The sequence below is a fragment of the Coenobita brevimanus genome, chromosome 28 (assembly GCF_032717465.1).
Source record: "Coenobita brevimanus isolate Jiangsu-jjx chromosome 28, ASM3271746v2, whole genome shotgun sequence".
Taxonomy (NCBI): domain Eukaryota; kingdom Metazoa; phylum Arthropoda; class Malacostraca; order Decapoda; family Coenobitidae; genus Coenobita; species Coenobita brevimanus.
Genome location: NC_136981.1, coordinates 3,113,735 through 3,129,803, shown reverse-complemented (window position 1 = coordinate 3,129,803; position 16,069 = coordinate 3,113,735). Strand labels below are relative to the sequence as shown.

Sequence of the window (16,069 nt, the reverse complement as noted above, 5' to 3'; positions counted from 1 at the left end):
AACATCTACAATAAGACACCATCTTCATTCAGGATACAGTAAAATACAACTGTTCAGGTAATTTGTTGATAAACAATCAAACGTCTTGAAACAGCAACAAATGTTTCTAAAAATATCTCTTGAACAGTTTCTGAATTATAATAGTTGACACTCACACATCGAAGTGTGGGTTTTCACATTTTACATATTGTTGGCTGATTTCATAAATTACGATATACAAAGACACACAGTAATGACGGTGGCATAGCTGGCACTGGCCATCACTGGAAAAAGTCTCGCCACCCCAGTGACCAATCCAGATTTGTGGGGAATATCCCAGACTCCTCTGGAGTTCTCTTTTGGTCACCTTCATTTTTAAAATCCCAGATCTGCCCCTAGGTAATAACAACACATTTCATCAAGGTGTAGGGTTAAGGTGATGTATTTTTCTGTGTTATTCTTGCTGATTCTTTGGGTCGTACATTTGTCAACTCTTAAGGCTTTCTAGCAACTCACTCTAATTAGTTTATATCTGTAGATAGCATAGTATAATGCTACTTAATAAAATTATCTCTGCAGTTATAAACTTATGTCTGTGTTAAAAGGATATAAACAACATACAAGAGAATATTAATATAATGCATAGAGAGTAAACCACAACATAACAGATGCTAGGAAGCCTCTTTACTCAACATGAATACGAGCCCAGATTACTTCACTCAGCTTAGGGATACCTCTCGTGGTGTTTGGGGTTGACCACTTCACCTGAATGATGTACTTTCAACTTTATTCTTGCTACCTTAAGACAATAACATTTTACTGGGGAAGGAGGGGGACATTTCATAGAAGAATTAGATACTGCCTTCATTAACCCATTCATTACTAGTAGTATCTCTAAAGTTTAATAAAACTATTTGGAGATGGCAAGAATAAACTAAAATGTACATCATTATATTCAAGGGGGGTGTTGTTTCTCCATCAGCTTGAACACTCACCACATGGAGGATTGTACTGTATTTTAAGTGGCCTAGGAGATTTTGCATTAGTAACACCTCTTCCCTAGGAAATTATTTGGCACACTACACCTCAATATCCTCTTTACTGATGCAAACAATATCAATTCTAAAATGATCTGAATAACAGAAAACATGATTGAGGTGTAGTAAGCACAAGAGATCACTAAGAAAAAGCAACCACGAAGCCTCAAGTGCCACTTGGAATACGAGCCTGTACTGTCACCCACAAACACTGGAACCATCTGCACCACGCACCATGCACATCTCTAATAAGGTTCCTTCTTACAACATTACATTCTTGCATTAGCTGTTTTACAGTACAAAACCATTTACATTCTTCAATGTTTTCGTTGTATCATACCGTTTTTAAAGGCTCCATCATGCTTGCATCTGCTGGCCATGTTCACCGAATTGCAGCTCTCCATGCTGCTCAATCTCTGGCAGCCTCCCTATTCAGTCTCTTACTCCTGAAGTCACACTCTATGGGCTCGTCCATGGTCTACTTTGGTCTGCCCCTCACAACCCTACCTTCGACATTCACATCTCTCACTCTCCACACCCAACTGTCTCCTGAGTAATAGGATATCATTTACTACACTGGGTGGAAATCATATAGCCAGACACTGAAGTGATGTGGAGCCTACTATGGTGCCCTTGTTAACCAGATGGAGAAATGCAAATGCAGTGTCCACCCACGAACCAAACTTCCATACTAATCCCCACACCTCGCTATGGTGAAGCACTGTCAGCCATCAATCCATCATCCAATCCTATGTTACCCCATGGGAAGCATAGGAGCCCGGGGCTAGGAAAGCTGGTCCTGGCATTTAAGATGAGAGTGACCAGCCTCACTCATCCCTGAGTGGCAGTATGTGAGCAATAAACCCCAACCACCCCTTAGATATAAACCTTCACCAGCTCAGTCCGATTGGAGCACCTTTATTACCCACTAAACCACCAGAAGCCAAAATTTGGTTATATGGTTACCACCCAGCATAGTAAATGGTTTCCTGGTGTACAGGAAACTATTTGGCTTGTCACTCAGTGTAGTCACCAACAGGCAGAAGGAAGAGGAAAGAATAAAGGAAAGAAAGACACAAGAGGGAGTGTAAAGTCACCTGCAGGCAAAAGAAAGAGGAAAGAAAGGAAAGAAAGACAGAAGAGGATGGATGGAAAGAAGGATGGAGGAGAGGAAAGGGCAGACACCTGAGAGCAGCACTACATCAAGTCCCCATAAAGGTCAGTGATGTGTTCCTATATATCACTGTTTTTCTTACACACTGGTTGAGGAACTGGCAAATCCACATTATGGGTAGGAATGGAACTATATTAGTCAATTTTTATGTAATTTTCTATGGAGAGATGGAAAAAAAAAAAAAAAACTTCTTGAGGACTTGCAATACAGCTCTGTTGCTTTACTGCAATGTCATAATTTTACCCAGATATCATGTCTCACAGTAACCCCCACTTTCACTGCACTACAATGCTTTACACTTGGTGTACTGTAATGCCTAACTCTTGCTGTACTGTGCTGTGATGCCTCACCCTTGCCATAGTGTAATGCCTCATTCTCATAATTATCACAACTACCATCATCTCCAGCCTGAGTTGCTGTCCTTATGTGTAATTCCTGCTGTACTGTTGTCCAATATCTCACTCATCATTGTCATAATCATTACTAGCCTGCATCACTGTAATGTAAAATCTCATTGTCATTTTCACAATCATCATCGGCATCATCACCAGTTTTAATCATTGTAAAATACAGCAATGCATCACTCTCAATCAAAATTTGCTACAGAGCAACCAGACGGCACCTGGAGATCCACCCAGCCTCCTCATCTTATCTTCTTGGGTCCAAAAATGAGGTCAGCATCCGGGGCACCTTTGGGATGCTGGTATTTTGGTCGGCGGTCACGGTTAAAGTTCATGGTGGCAGGACGCTGTGCCTGCTGGAGGGTCTCTGCTGCTTCCTCTTCCTCCTGCCGCTCGTTAATCTCCAGGGTCATCCGCTTCACCTTCTCCTTCTCTGCTCGTTCGGCCTGCAACATTGGCACAGTATATTTTATTTGTTATTACCTGATGGAAGTGGGTCACTCCTACTACAAGTACTTACATACTAAGCCATGGTTGCATGAAATTCAATGAGCTTTACTATGTACAAGAAATGAGTCTCCTTGTTGACTACAATCTTTTTACACTAACCTTGCCTAAAACTGTCATCTCTTCATCCTGAATGCTGAGCTATAACATATTAACAGTGGGATACAGTACAGTGCTAGTCACAAAGAAGGGCTATGGAAATGATGCAGAGCCACAGCATTGTCTTTTTCTGACACTGACCTATGTGAAATAAGTTGCCGAGGGACAAAATCTAGGCTAGGTAAACGTGAAAAGGGTACAGTCAAATTGATTCACCAGTCTGATTACACATGGCCATTGGCTGAGCTGAAAGAAGTTAAGGATTTCTGTCAAGTTATGGTTGAGTAATTTTAGCCCCATGTACACCTGAAACATCCACTCAGTGGACTGCAGGCTGAAACTGCCTTTCTCCTGCAGACCGTTATCCCACTTTCGAGGGATGTATAAATGGGTAGCAGAGCTGTCAGGCTACATCAGTGCTACTGCAAGAAGGCATGCATCTCCAGAACCCAAAATAATGTGCTATATACAGGCAATACCTTTAGTAATCTCTTCATGTTGGTGATGTATTTATTTAGTTTGTTTCTGATGGCTGCAGATAATTATATTCAGTTTACAAGAGCAGATTAATACTGAAGAGGTAACTACGCTCCCCATGGGGCAATGTAGGATTGGATGATGGATGGATGGATGGATAAATAAAGGTTATAACTATCCCTTAAGTTTGAAAAAGTCTCTCATAAACCAAATGAAATCATCTGGAGTGAACATGCATAAGATGAAAAAAAATAAAAGACATTAACTGATTCAAAGTGATAAGTAAGAGATGTGTTCTAATATCCATCCATCCATCCATCATCCAATCCTACGTTGCCCTATGAGAAGCATAGGAGCCCGGGGCTAGGCAGTTGGTCCTGACATTTAAGATGAGAGTGACCAGCCTCACTCATCCCTGTGTGGCACTACATGAGCAATGAACCCCAACCACCCCTTGGATATAAACCTTCACTGGCTCAATCCGACTGGAGCACAATAATTACCCACTAAACCACCAGGCGCCAAAATTTGGTTATATGGTTACCACCCAGCGTAGGAAATGGTTTCCTGGTGTACAGGAAACCATTTGGCTTGTCACTCAGTGTAGTCACCCACAGGAAGAAGGAAGAGGAAAGTATGAAGGAATGAAAGACAGAAGAGGGAGTGCAAAGTCACCCGTAGGCAGAAAGACAAGGAAAGAATGAAGGAAAGAAAGACAGAAGATGGATGGAAAGAAGGATGGAGGAGAGGAAAGGGCAGACACCTGAGAGCGGCACTACATCAAGTGTGTTCTAATATATCATAACTTTTTCCAAACGACTTAATCTGAAAACTAGGGAATAGTAGTAAATCAGCTTTATATGTAGGAATGCAATGTTAACAGGCAATTTTTGTCAATAGCTGAGAGTAATAAAAAAGAAAAAAAAAAAAAAGTAATAAAGGCAACAATTCACGAGGACAATACAGTATGTACCATAAACTGGGAAAAATTGTCAAATCTGCTTTATAGGCAGCAAAGGAACCTTCAGAGGTATCTTTTCTGTTATTTTTAATGAGTATTTCCATTCACCAGATTCATCTCACTTTGACAATTCAGACAAGGTTTAACATAAAAATAATCTTGACAAAAGATCTCATACCACCCAGATGAAGTTACCAGACTAATCCAGTAGATCAGGTTCATAAACAGATGTGCCTGGGGCCATCAAGGAAAAAAAAATATATATATATATATAATTATCTTTGTGTTAAGTGGGGACACTCACCATCCACTCATTCAATGCAGTGCTGCTCTTGGGTGCCTGCCCTTTCCTCTCTTCCCTTCTTCCTCTTGTCTTTCTTTCCTTTATTCTTCCCTCTTCTGTCTACGGGTGACTCTACACTAAGCAACAAGCCAAATGGTTTCCTGTACACCAGGAAACCATTTCCTATGCTGGGTGGTAACCATATAACCAAACTATGGCACCCGGTGGTTAAGTGGGTAATCAGGACACTCCAATCGGACTGGTCCAGTGCAGGTTTATATCCGAGGGGTTGTCAGGGTTTATTGCTCAAGTAATGCCACTCAGGGATGAGTAAGGCTGGTCACTTTCATCTTAAATGTCAGGACCAACTTGCCAAGCCCCATGCTCCTATGCTCCTCATGGAGCAACACTGGATTAGATGAATGAATTAATAAAATAATATGCACTCATCTGCATGATGAACTTTCAAATAATCTGGTGAAGTGAGAACCTGTTCATTTGGTAGTGCAGTCAAATCTGAATCCATGGTTCATGTGTTGCATCATAATGTATCATACAACTGAGATGCAGAACAATTGTTTAATGCCTGTACATATGAAACACATACCTGTCAGTGGTTCAAATGTTTGACTGCTTTACTTATTCTAATCAATCCACTCATGTCTGTTTAAGCACAGTAAAACAATCATTTGAGTAATTGGCTAAATAACCATATGAGCTGCTCATAAAATGAATAAATAGAAGACACTTACTTCCTCCCTGGATCGGAGCTTCATAACCAGCTCAGAGTCGACAGGCATCTCTACGCTGTTGTACTGTTGCTTGTTGCCCGAGCGAGTCAAGAAGACAAAGTTCACCACTGGTTTGCTATCTTCTTCGGTACCCTCACTCAGCAGCTGGTCTGGAGGTGCAGTACGACTGTGTTAGTTAGGCTTGGTCAGCATATGTCAGATGAGGCTGGATTAGCCTAGGATTTATTACCTAACACAATGACACTGTCATCCAATGTTCCACTGCAAGTACTCACAGAAGTGAAATTTCTTTCCAGTCCTTGCAATGCATATGAACTAATTAAGCCTTGGGTTCCCCAGAGATCATGATGACAGCTGGTTCAAACAACAGGCTTTCCCTGAGACCTGATAACATCATGTTAGTGGCAGGTGGTGGCGACCATCATCCACTCAATTGATGTAGTGCTGCCTACTTCTTCCTTAGCCTTTATCATTCTTTTTCTGTGCCTGCCCTCCTCTCTTCCTATTTCTCCCATCTTTCCTGTCACTTCTTACTGCTTTTCTTTCCTTTACAGGTGGCTTTACATTGAGTGACAAGCCAAATGATTTCCTGTAAGCCAAGAAACCATTTACAACGCAGGGTGGTAACCATATAACCAAACCATATGTGCTCCCTACATGTCAACAAGTGGGTTGGTGGAAGGTTAGTGCCCCTCCCCGTAAAACAAATAACTCAAAGTCAAAGGGCCACCCCTTACGGGATTATGGCGTGTGGCAGTAGATACATAGATAGACAGATAGTCTGCAAGAAGACACATCTTTCTTTTACCTTAAGCATAATACAGTATACAGTACTAGTGATGGATCTATCTCACGGGTATTGTAAGGCAAATTTTAAAAAGTCCTTTGCCTGTGACGTGAAGTGAAGAATTTGAACGATTTGTGCATGATTTCATAATTTAGTGTGAAGTAAGGTAAGATAATGATGATAGATGATGATGATAATGATTCTCTCTGCACATATCCTTCTGTTTCTGGATACTACCCACCCTACTGTTTATTGTGGATATGGAGCACAGGAATAATACAACAGCAGCGATGTAAGAGATTCACGTTTGGCTACTGCAGTCTAAATCATTAGGAGTATGTGACTGGCCCACAGACCTGATGGCATTACACAGTCACTCACAAAAACACCAGCAACTTGTGGAGATTCAAAATTCTGCACACATCATTTGATTGCCACTTAACCTCTGCTGGGCTTATTCAGTGTAAGACAGTTTACCTCCTCTGAGGCGCTGTTTTATAACCAATGTAAACTGTACCTCACGTGAGGCTTGCAGCTTAGCCAGTGCAGACCTTCACTGTGCCTCACATGAGATCTGCAGCTCATTAAGGGTTAACTAGCACTTTACTCTATGTCACTATACCATCAGGTGTCTGACAGAAAGATTAAGTGGACGCTTCACATCCAAGTGCTGTGTGTGTACTAATTTATTATTTGCAGTTTCCATCCACACTCAATCTGTGTTCAGAATAAAATATAGGAGTTGGTGCTGTCTAATATACAGTAATGAAAAAACATACAAATCCTCACCATATGTCTTCTTGGCTGACTTGATGTGGACTGGCACTGAGATGTCCAACTGGCCAGGTTTAGGGATGGTTGTGGCTCGTTCCAGTACACTGTCAGCCATCATGCGGTCAAGCGCGGACATGAAATCATCGTCCTCCTCACATTTCACGTGTTTCAGGCTCACTCGCACATCAGGGTCCTCTTCTACCATAAGCTCGCCTACTTCCCCACTCTCGGCCCCTTGCTCATCATCGCATTCATCCTCTGCCTCACCTGTTAGGCCACCTTCGCCTTCCTGGAGATGTGGTGTACGTTAGCTCATTTTACTCTCATGTCTCACTCTCAATGTGCTCTCATGTCTCACTCTCAATGTACTATCTCCCTCTTGTGTCAATGTCTTACTCTAGCACCATGTCTCACTCTTGTTCTACTGTAATGTATCACTCCCATTGCACCATCTCAATCCTGTCCCACTGCCCCACTCTTGTCTCATCTCTCATTCATCCCACCATCATGTTTCACTCATGTCCCATTGTCTCAATCTTGTCCTACAATCATATTTCACTTTTGTCCCACTGTCTCACTCTCACCTCACCATCATGTCACTCTCAATCCATTCCTCAGGGTTGATTACAATTGCAAGAGAGAAAGGCCAGGAGTGGTATGATGGGAAAGTATATGAAGGAGGGTAATGTGTTGTGGGAAAAGAACTGTTACTGTGTAGGGACAGAAAACTGCATGGAGGTCCTTTTGTTTCTGCCAACCCTCTCATCACTTGTATCACATCTTCTGCATCAAGCAACAGACAAGTAGACAGATGAGAGAGACAGGATATATTAGGTTGCATCACTCATTCACTCTCCCTGTGTACAACTATATCAGGGTTGTCCAAAGTCAGGCTCGTGAGCTGCATGCAGAGCTTTGACTCACTAGCTGTGCCTCACAAGATGGCACTGGTTTCCTTATTTGTAGTCTTGACAACCTTCATCCATGTTCAGGGCATACTATATATTTATCAGTTCATGTTTTCCAAACATACGTCACCATACTTTGTTGTAACCTTAACAGGAATGATATATAAGCTTAAGGATTTACTGTTTGCAACACAGGTTGTAATATGACGGAAAGCAAAATCAGGTCTGCATCTTTTTTCACTTAGAAGGAAAGAAATATGTTCACTATTAATATATGGTCACTAATAATCTGAATTTAAGTCATACAAGCCTGATATACAATTATTAAAAAAAAAAAAGTTCTTAGCCTCCCCTGCACCAAAAGATCACTGAAAGTATCATACAATTATTAAAAAAAAAAAAAAAAAAAAAGTTCTTAGCCTCCCCTGCACCAAAGGATCAATGAAAGTATCATAATTTTTAGGGTGGATCTCTCTCTCTCTCTCTCTCACCTCCTCATTGGCAGAGCGTCCAGGTTGACTGTGCTGTGACGGGGTGAGGGAGTCCCCATGTGGCTCCCCCCAGTCTAGGTCTCCCTCCCCCTCACCCTCCTCCTCGTAACCATCCTCCTCCTCCTCATCCACCAGTAGGTCAGCATCCTCCAACCCTCCTCCTCCTCCCCTTTCTTCACCTAGGGAAGAAAAATTACTAATAGTCATTACTGATATCATCATCATCATCATACTGCTTATAAGGGAGATAGATAAGTAACTATACAGACAGAAAGAAGGCTTGATGGAGATGTAATGTGAGACAGGTACACTCACTAACCTTCTTCATTAATAGTATGCAGACCATCACCTTCCCCTCCTTCGTCGTCTGGTTGCAGATACTGTCGTAGACTTGGCACTTGCTGCAGCAAATAAATAAATGAATAATTTTAAAAATATGTAAAATTAATACAAGTCACATTCAATCCCCTATCCTCTCATGTGAGGTTTGGGGCTTGAGTACAGGTTACAGAGCTACATTTCAGAAAAGTAAGGGTAGATGACAAGCCCTTGCCCCTAGTTGCATTATACCTAACATGTGGTAGATGATGATGACCATCATCCTCTCACTTGATGCAGTGCTGCTTATTTCTTCCTTCACTTTCCACCTTTATCATTCAAGCTTTTCTGCCTCTGCCTTCCTTCTTTCCTACATCTCACATCTCCCATCCTTCCTCTCACTTTTAATTACTCTCCTTTCCACTGCAAGTGACTCTACAAAGCGTGACAAGCCTAACAGCTTCCTGTAAACCAAAAAACCATTTACAACACTGGGTGGTAACCACAGCGGTAAATAATGGGATGATGTGCAGCCTACTATGGTATCCATGTTAACTGGGTGGAGACACAAATGCAATGTCCATTCAGGGACTAAACCCCCACACGCTACCCTGCACTTCACTGTGGAGACTCGTTGTCTGCTCTAAGGGAACACTGGCTCACTGTATGTGATGAATCTGCAGTGGTGGTTGCTTGCCTGAAGCTGATGGGCCTGAACAGCCAGACAGACAGGGGTTACTAAACAATCACCACCACCACCACCACCAACAGGGAAAGAAGTTTGTTAAAATTCCTCAGTTCTGTACACTTCACACTACTGTTCTACTCCACACCACTCATTTTTACACAATAAATTTCCATTTTACCCTACATTGCTCATTTCCACTCATTTTATTTTATACATCCCCTCTACTCTACACCACTCATTTTTACAGACTGCACTTCCCTTCTACATCACACGACTCACTCAATACATCTTTTATTCCACACCACTCACTTCTAAACATTTCACACATCCCTTCTACTCCATACTACTTACTTCTACACACACACTTCCCCCCCTACTTCACACCACCGACTTCTACACACAGTACACTTCCCTTCTACTCCACACCACTCACTGCTATCCACTCCACTATACCATCTCTCACCTCAATGGCCTTTGCAACAATCTGACTGTTAAGGTGGTCGACAGCTGCTCGTGCCTCCTGCAAAGACGAGTGCAGCTGAAGTTTTGGCCGGACTGCAGCCACAGTGTCTCGTACAAGGTGGTCCATCTGCCATGGGAAATGCTGTGCCCCCTCACCCCATATGCTCAGGCTGCGCTTAAACTGGTAGTAGTGCTATTATGGAAAGAAAGAGTGTGTTGATTGAATATAGGGCTGCTTTCACAGTGTGCGTGTATTAATAATTATATCCCTTCAACCACTAACAGGTCATGAACCACACCACACCATCAACCAATATCATCTCTTCACTGAATAATTATAGCTCTTCACCAATGAAAGCCACTGTATATTAAAGACCAACTGCATTATTTCACTAATCAACATTTTAAAGTTTACAATTGAATTTTTCACCAATCAACCAATCATCATCATCATCCTCATATCCGATCCTACGTTGCCCCATGTGAAGCGTAGAAGCCCGGGGCTAGGCAAGTTGGTCCTGACATTTAAGATTAGAGTGACCAGCCTCACTCATCCCTGAGTGGCATTACGTGAGCAATAAACCCCAACCACCCCTTGGATATAAACCTTCACTGGCTCAATCCGATTGGAGCGCCATAATTACCCACTAAACCACCAGATGCCAAAGTTTGGTTATATGGAAGCAAATCTTACAAGAGATGTAATATGATGTAATATAATCTTTCCAAGATTACCGGAGTCCTCCCACTATCATATTCTTTCCTTTTCCTAGCTTTCTGTACCCTTTCACACCCATGTGATGGTGCAAAAAAAAACAGTGGCAGGATGATGATGATGATGATGCGTCTCCTTGATTAGGCTCTACTGCCAAATCAACCCACCAGCCTGATTACATCTGACCATCAACTGAGTTGAAAGAAGTTAGCAATCTTTGTTGGGATAAAAGAAACATGCTATAGTCTCAATTCACTCACCTGGAAGTATGTAAGGAAGCAATCGAGGCGCCGTTTGCTAGAGCCAGAGCTGAAGTACTGTCCGCAGGTTTCCAACAATGAGCACACCAGACGCAGCCGGAACAGGTGCTCAGGGGGATCATACTCACTTATCACATCAGGGTCAAAGACAACACCAAAGCTGATGAATGAGTATAGTACCTGAAGAAGAGACTATAAAACTGTTACAAAAATTAGTGGGAAGAAAAAAGTATTGATTGGAATTAGAACACTGGAAAAAGAAAAAATATATATTGTTTAATGGAGAAGGAATAAAAACGAAATGGAAGCATAAAGAAAAAGAGATGGAGAGAAGGAAAATGAGAAAAGACAAAAGAAAAAGTGCCTTGTAGGGTCATATCTGCTCCCCACTTCCAGGTCAGAAATAATGATAAGGCTGATGAATGAGTATAGTACGTGGTGTGAGAGAATACTATACGTGAAAGTTTAAAAAGTCAGTGAAGTGAAAATAATTGGAAATGACTGGATTGCAGAAGAGAGGTATGAAAGGAAAGAAAGAAATGATGATGTTTAACAAACAGAGAGAGAGGTGAGGAATAAGGAAAGGGAATAAAGGTTAGTGGCAAATACTGAGGGCGAGATATTTAACTTACAGTATATATTCACACCCACCTTGAAAATAATTGTACTCTCAATGACCCTATAGTTGTACAGTTCACCAAGGTAGCGTACTGCTGCTATCCGCCGCTGGTTGAACTTGGGGTGGTTGACTTCTAACCCAACACGGATGTCTTCCAGCACACCATCCACAACTGCTGGCCCTACCCAGTCCTGTGATGAATGAGTGAATGTGTGTGTCCAGTTAATAGCTAAATACTTTTGCATGTTTGCAGTTTCAGGTTCAGTAGTATGCAATATCTGATAAATTCTTTCCCTTCTCCAACATCCAGACAAGACTTTCTCACATGTTAGTTAAATCAAGAATTTGCATCAATGGCCCTAAAGTTTTCACAAAATGTTGGGAATATTAGCTTAAAGTCCCTTCTCTGTCTACTCTCTCTCTCTGCACAAGTCAGAATTTTTCACTCCCTACATTCTAGCATTCATAAAGTCACTTCAGCTCTCTCTCTCTCTCTCTCTCTCTCTCTCTCTTCTTGTCTATCACATTTCCTCCCCTTCATCCAAAGCTGCTCTTTCTGACAATATTCTGCAATCTCCCTCATTACAGTGCGCACATGGTGAGAGATAAGTCCCGCGACGAGGTTAGCGATGCAGCGTATGTTGTAGAACTTGGCCTGCCACACTCCAATCAGGCATTTTATCAGGTACTGTGAAGTCGCTACGTCATCCCACTGCATTTTACGCATCTGTGCAGGAGGAAGGGATGAGGGATTAATGCTTGCTCACTCTCTCACTTTCTCTGTTCCTCTATCAGTCTATTTTCTGCCTAATCCACCAAAGCCTACCTTTTTACTAAAAAATTCCATTTACATGCCCTATCCTCTCTCTCTCTCCCTCCCCGTTCTTCTTTACTTAATACTGTATCCACAAGGATCCCCTTCCCTGCACTAACTCTCACCTGCCTCAGTATCTTCTCCGTATTGGACTTAGAGAGATCGTTGTAGAGAAGGCGGCGGACATATTGGTGTAGTGGTGGTCGTTCCTTTTTTGCAGCCTCTGGGCCAGTGTCTGGAGGGTTGACGTAGAAATAAGCATTCTCGATCATTGTGTTGTATCTGCCGAGAGATGACTTGGTGGAGAATTACTGTACATCCATATGTTTGGGGCACTTCTGTGTACTATATTTTTTCTGTTAGTCATAAACTAATGAACAAATGGGTTGTCTGATAGTTTCTATTATATTTCTATCTCCTTTTTTTCTTTTTATTCAGATATGAAAAAGAACACGTCGGATTAGTTGCAGTTTATTACAGTACCTTCTTATGTGTACACACTATATGAGTACCTTCCCTCATAAAAGTCATGTCATCCCATACATATAAATTTTAAATATACCATGGAAAAATATGACGTTCCAGGCTTTGGACAACTGCTCCACATGATTAATAAAATGATATAAACTAATACATACACAATCTATCTATCACCTCATAATATACTTCATTTGTTTCTATCCCCTTCATTTTGTGAGATGTCTTAGTTATCTGAATAAAACTGTCTGATGGAAGCCTGAGTAAAATGAAAGCTATTTCAGCTGTAGCTGCCAGTAACAACAGTAACAGTGGTGGTTGCAGAACAACCCCAGTCTGTCCGGTTGAGCAGACTCATCAACTGCAGGTATGCAGTACCTCCTGCAAGGAGTTCTGTGCAGTGAATTGATGCTCTCTTACAGTGCACAGAGCTGCCATGGCAAGGAGCAGGGAAGAGCTGAGAAGTTTGGTTCCTGAATGGAAGCTGAATTTGTGCCTCCAGCCAGCTAACAGGGACACCACAGTAGGCTCCACATCTCCTATCATTCCAGTTCTAAAGCACATAAACTAGCTGGAGAAGATGAGCTCTAGAACCTCACCTGGGGTCAAATGCTTTGACAGTTTTCTTCCTCATCATCTGCTCCAGATATATCTTGGTGCGATGGTGCGAGTCTGGCATTCTGGGGAAAATGTGCAGGTTACATTAGGTTAGGTTAGGTTCTAAAGGTATGGGCAGGGTTGTGTTGGATTTAGCTAAAACTGGGAATGAAAGTTCCACAACATACTGAGCTGGGTAGGATTGGGTTGGGTGTGTAGTGTTGTGTTGTACAGAGTTAGGTTGTATAATGTATTGTGAGGTTTCGTTATACTGTTTCTTTGGAATGGCTGTTCTGTTGTACTGTGTTGTAAAATATATTTTGCATCGATGTGTTTTTGAAGGTTGTGTTGTGTTGCTCTCTCTCTCTCTCTCTTTCTTGTACAGAAAGCTACAGTTCATTTGTTTTGTTTTTAAAGGCTCCAACATGCTTGTATGCGTCAGCGGCTCTCCACGCTGCTTGATCTCTGGCAGCTTCCCTATTAAGTCTCATATCACTGAGGTCACACTCAACGACCTCAATCCAGGGCTTTTTCAGTCAACCACTCGCTACCCTACCCCTAACATTAACACTTCTCACTTTCTGCACCCAATTATCATCCCCCATCCTCTCCACATGCCCCACAAATCTCAATCTACCCCTCCTCATCACATCACCAATACACTCTAGTCCCATCCTACCTCTCAACTCTTCCACTGTAAACCTAGTCTCCCCATGCCTCGCACTCAGGCATGCACTGCACATTCACCTAATCATTGCCATCTCTGTATGTTTGTGCCTGTAAATATCCTCCTCCTTTACTGCCCAGGTCTCACTCTCATAAAGCATTAAACTCGTAACACATGCCACATACAAAGATCCCTTAGCACAGAGGGTGAGCCCTCTTAATGTCAGGAGAGGTAACAGCTCCCTGAACTTCTTCCAACCACTCCTACCTCTAGCCTCAGAGCTAGCTCCAGCCCCAACTCCAGCACATAAAATGTCTCCCAAATAACAAAACTCTTCCACACACTCAAGAGATTCGTCAGCAAGTTCAATCCTTGCAAGTATGGCAATTTCCACGTGCTCTCCTCGACACACCACACACATGAAATCAGCGTTATCTCACGGTCTACCTCTAATACCACTACCTCTATTATGCACGCACTTATCACAAACACTGCACAAGATGGAATTACAGTACTACCCATGTCCTTGTGTCAAATCATACAGGGTCACTCCCCCTCTTCTTTGACAGTGCCACCCCCACCTCTAGATACCATCACTTTGTTTTATCTGCATTTCACCCTTGTGCCCCATACTATCTCTCCATTTCCTAAACCTTTCCTCCACCTCCCTTTCATTCTCTGCAATCAGTATCAAATCATCAGCATACAACATCTCCCACAAGTGTCCACTCCTGAAGTCACGTGGGAGGGCTTCAAGTACCATAAATTAAACAACATGGAGCTCAAGACTGACAGGTTCGTCGCCCTGCCTCCCGTAGTTGATATGACCCTGCTTATACGGTGCTGACTGTTAAGCACCTGCAATCAGCAATAGTATGAGGGTGTTTCTCTGGTGAAATAGGAAGGGGAGGCCTCTACTTTCTTCCTAAGAACTTGATGATGAATGGTAGCCAGTACATTCAAGTTCTGAAAGATCATTTGTTAAACTTTTTTGCTATTCATGGGTGCGAATTTTTAATGCACGATTCAGCTCCATGTCACAACTCAAGAAAGGTGACAAAATGGATTCAGGATAATTGGATTGAGGTACTCGACTGGCCTGGCAACAGTCCGGATCTAAATCCGATAGAAAACTGCTGGGTAAAGATGAAGAAAATCATGGCAGAGAAGAAAACACCCAATTTGGACAACCTCAAGACTGAACTGACAAATGTTTGGTGCAATGAAATGTCCTTAGATTACTTTAGAGATCTAAGTGATTCCATGCCAAAATGCATCCAAATGGTCCTGAAAAACAAGGGAAACATGATTTCATATTAATGAATGGCATTTCATGAACAAACATTGTGATATACTATGATTTCAGTGTTTTTTAATACCTTGTGGGGGGAGGTCCTAAGTCAATTTGCGGTAGCTGTATATATACGGTATATAATCTAGGGCACTGATACAGTCATTACTCGTTTTATGATGTTTTGGTTTACGATATTTCGCTACAATAATAGAAAAGTTCCACCCTAAAATTTGATTTACAATAAATTTCCCGCTATAACGATTTTGCCATCAGAAAGTGCCAGGCACACGCAAGGTGACCGTCGCTTGTCTCAGGCAAGATGGCAGCCCCGGCGTGCAGGCATTGTTATGGTTCAGGTCCCGCCACCCCTTCAAAGCCCTGTCTTTTCAACTTGTTCATGTGTGCCCCCCAGTTATCGTCACCTCTCAGCCAAACATCGTACTACAGTACTGTTCATTTGTGTGCCCAGTGGTAAGGTCTGTGCCAGTGTAGGCCCTGGTGCTATGGTTAGTGCAGGTATGGGTCCCA

General features: G+C 42.2%; 1 protein-coding gene across 1 annotated transcript in view; it reads right to left on the bottom strand.

Annotated features, from left to right (window-relative positions):
- Window positions 1-2,171: 2,171 nt before the first annotated feature.
- Upf2 (UPF2 regulator of nonsense mediated mRNA decay) overlaps window positions 2,172-16,069 on the bottom strand; it is a 37,128-nt gene continuing 23,230 nt past the window's right edge. Inside the window, exons 16-26 of the mRNA XM_080268464.1 lie at window positions 13,583-13,663; window positions 12,632-12,788; window positions 12,288-12,419; window positions 11,725-11,883; window positions 11,074-11,253; window positions 10,100-10,291; window positions 8,950-9,031; window positions 8,631-8,794; window positions 7,247-7,520; window positions 5,671-5,819; window positions 2,172-3,037 (exon numbers count right to left, since the gene is read on the bottom strand). Of these exons, the coding sequence (XP_080124590.1) occupies window positions 2,834-3,037; window positions 5,671-5,819; window positions 7,247-7,520; window positions 8,631-8,794; window positions 8,950-9,031; window positions 10,100-10,291; window positions 11,074-11,253; window positions 11,725-11,883; window positions 12,288-12,419; window positions 12,632-12,788; window positions 13,583-13,663 (1,774 nt within the window). The 3' untranslated portion in view covers window positions 2,172-2,833. The remainder of the gene's footprint in view (window positions 3,038-5,670; window positions 5,820-7,246; window positions 7,521-8,630; window positions 8,795-8,949; window positions 9,032-10,099; window positions 10,292-11,073; window positions 11,254-11,724; window positions 11,884-12,287; window positions 12,420-12,631; window positions 12,789-13,582; window positions 13,664-16,069) is intronic.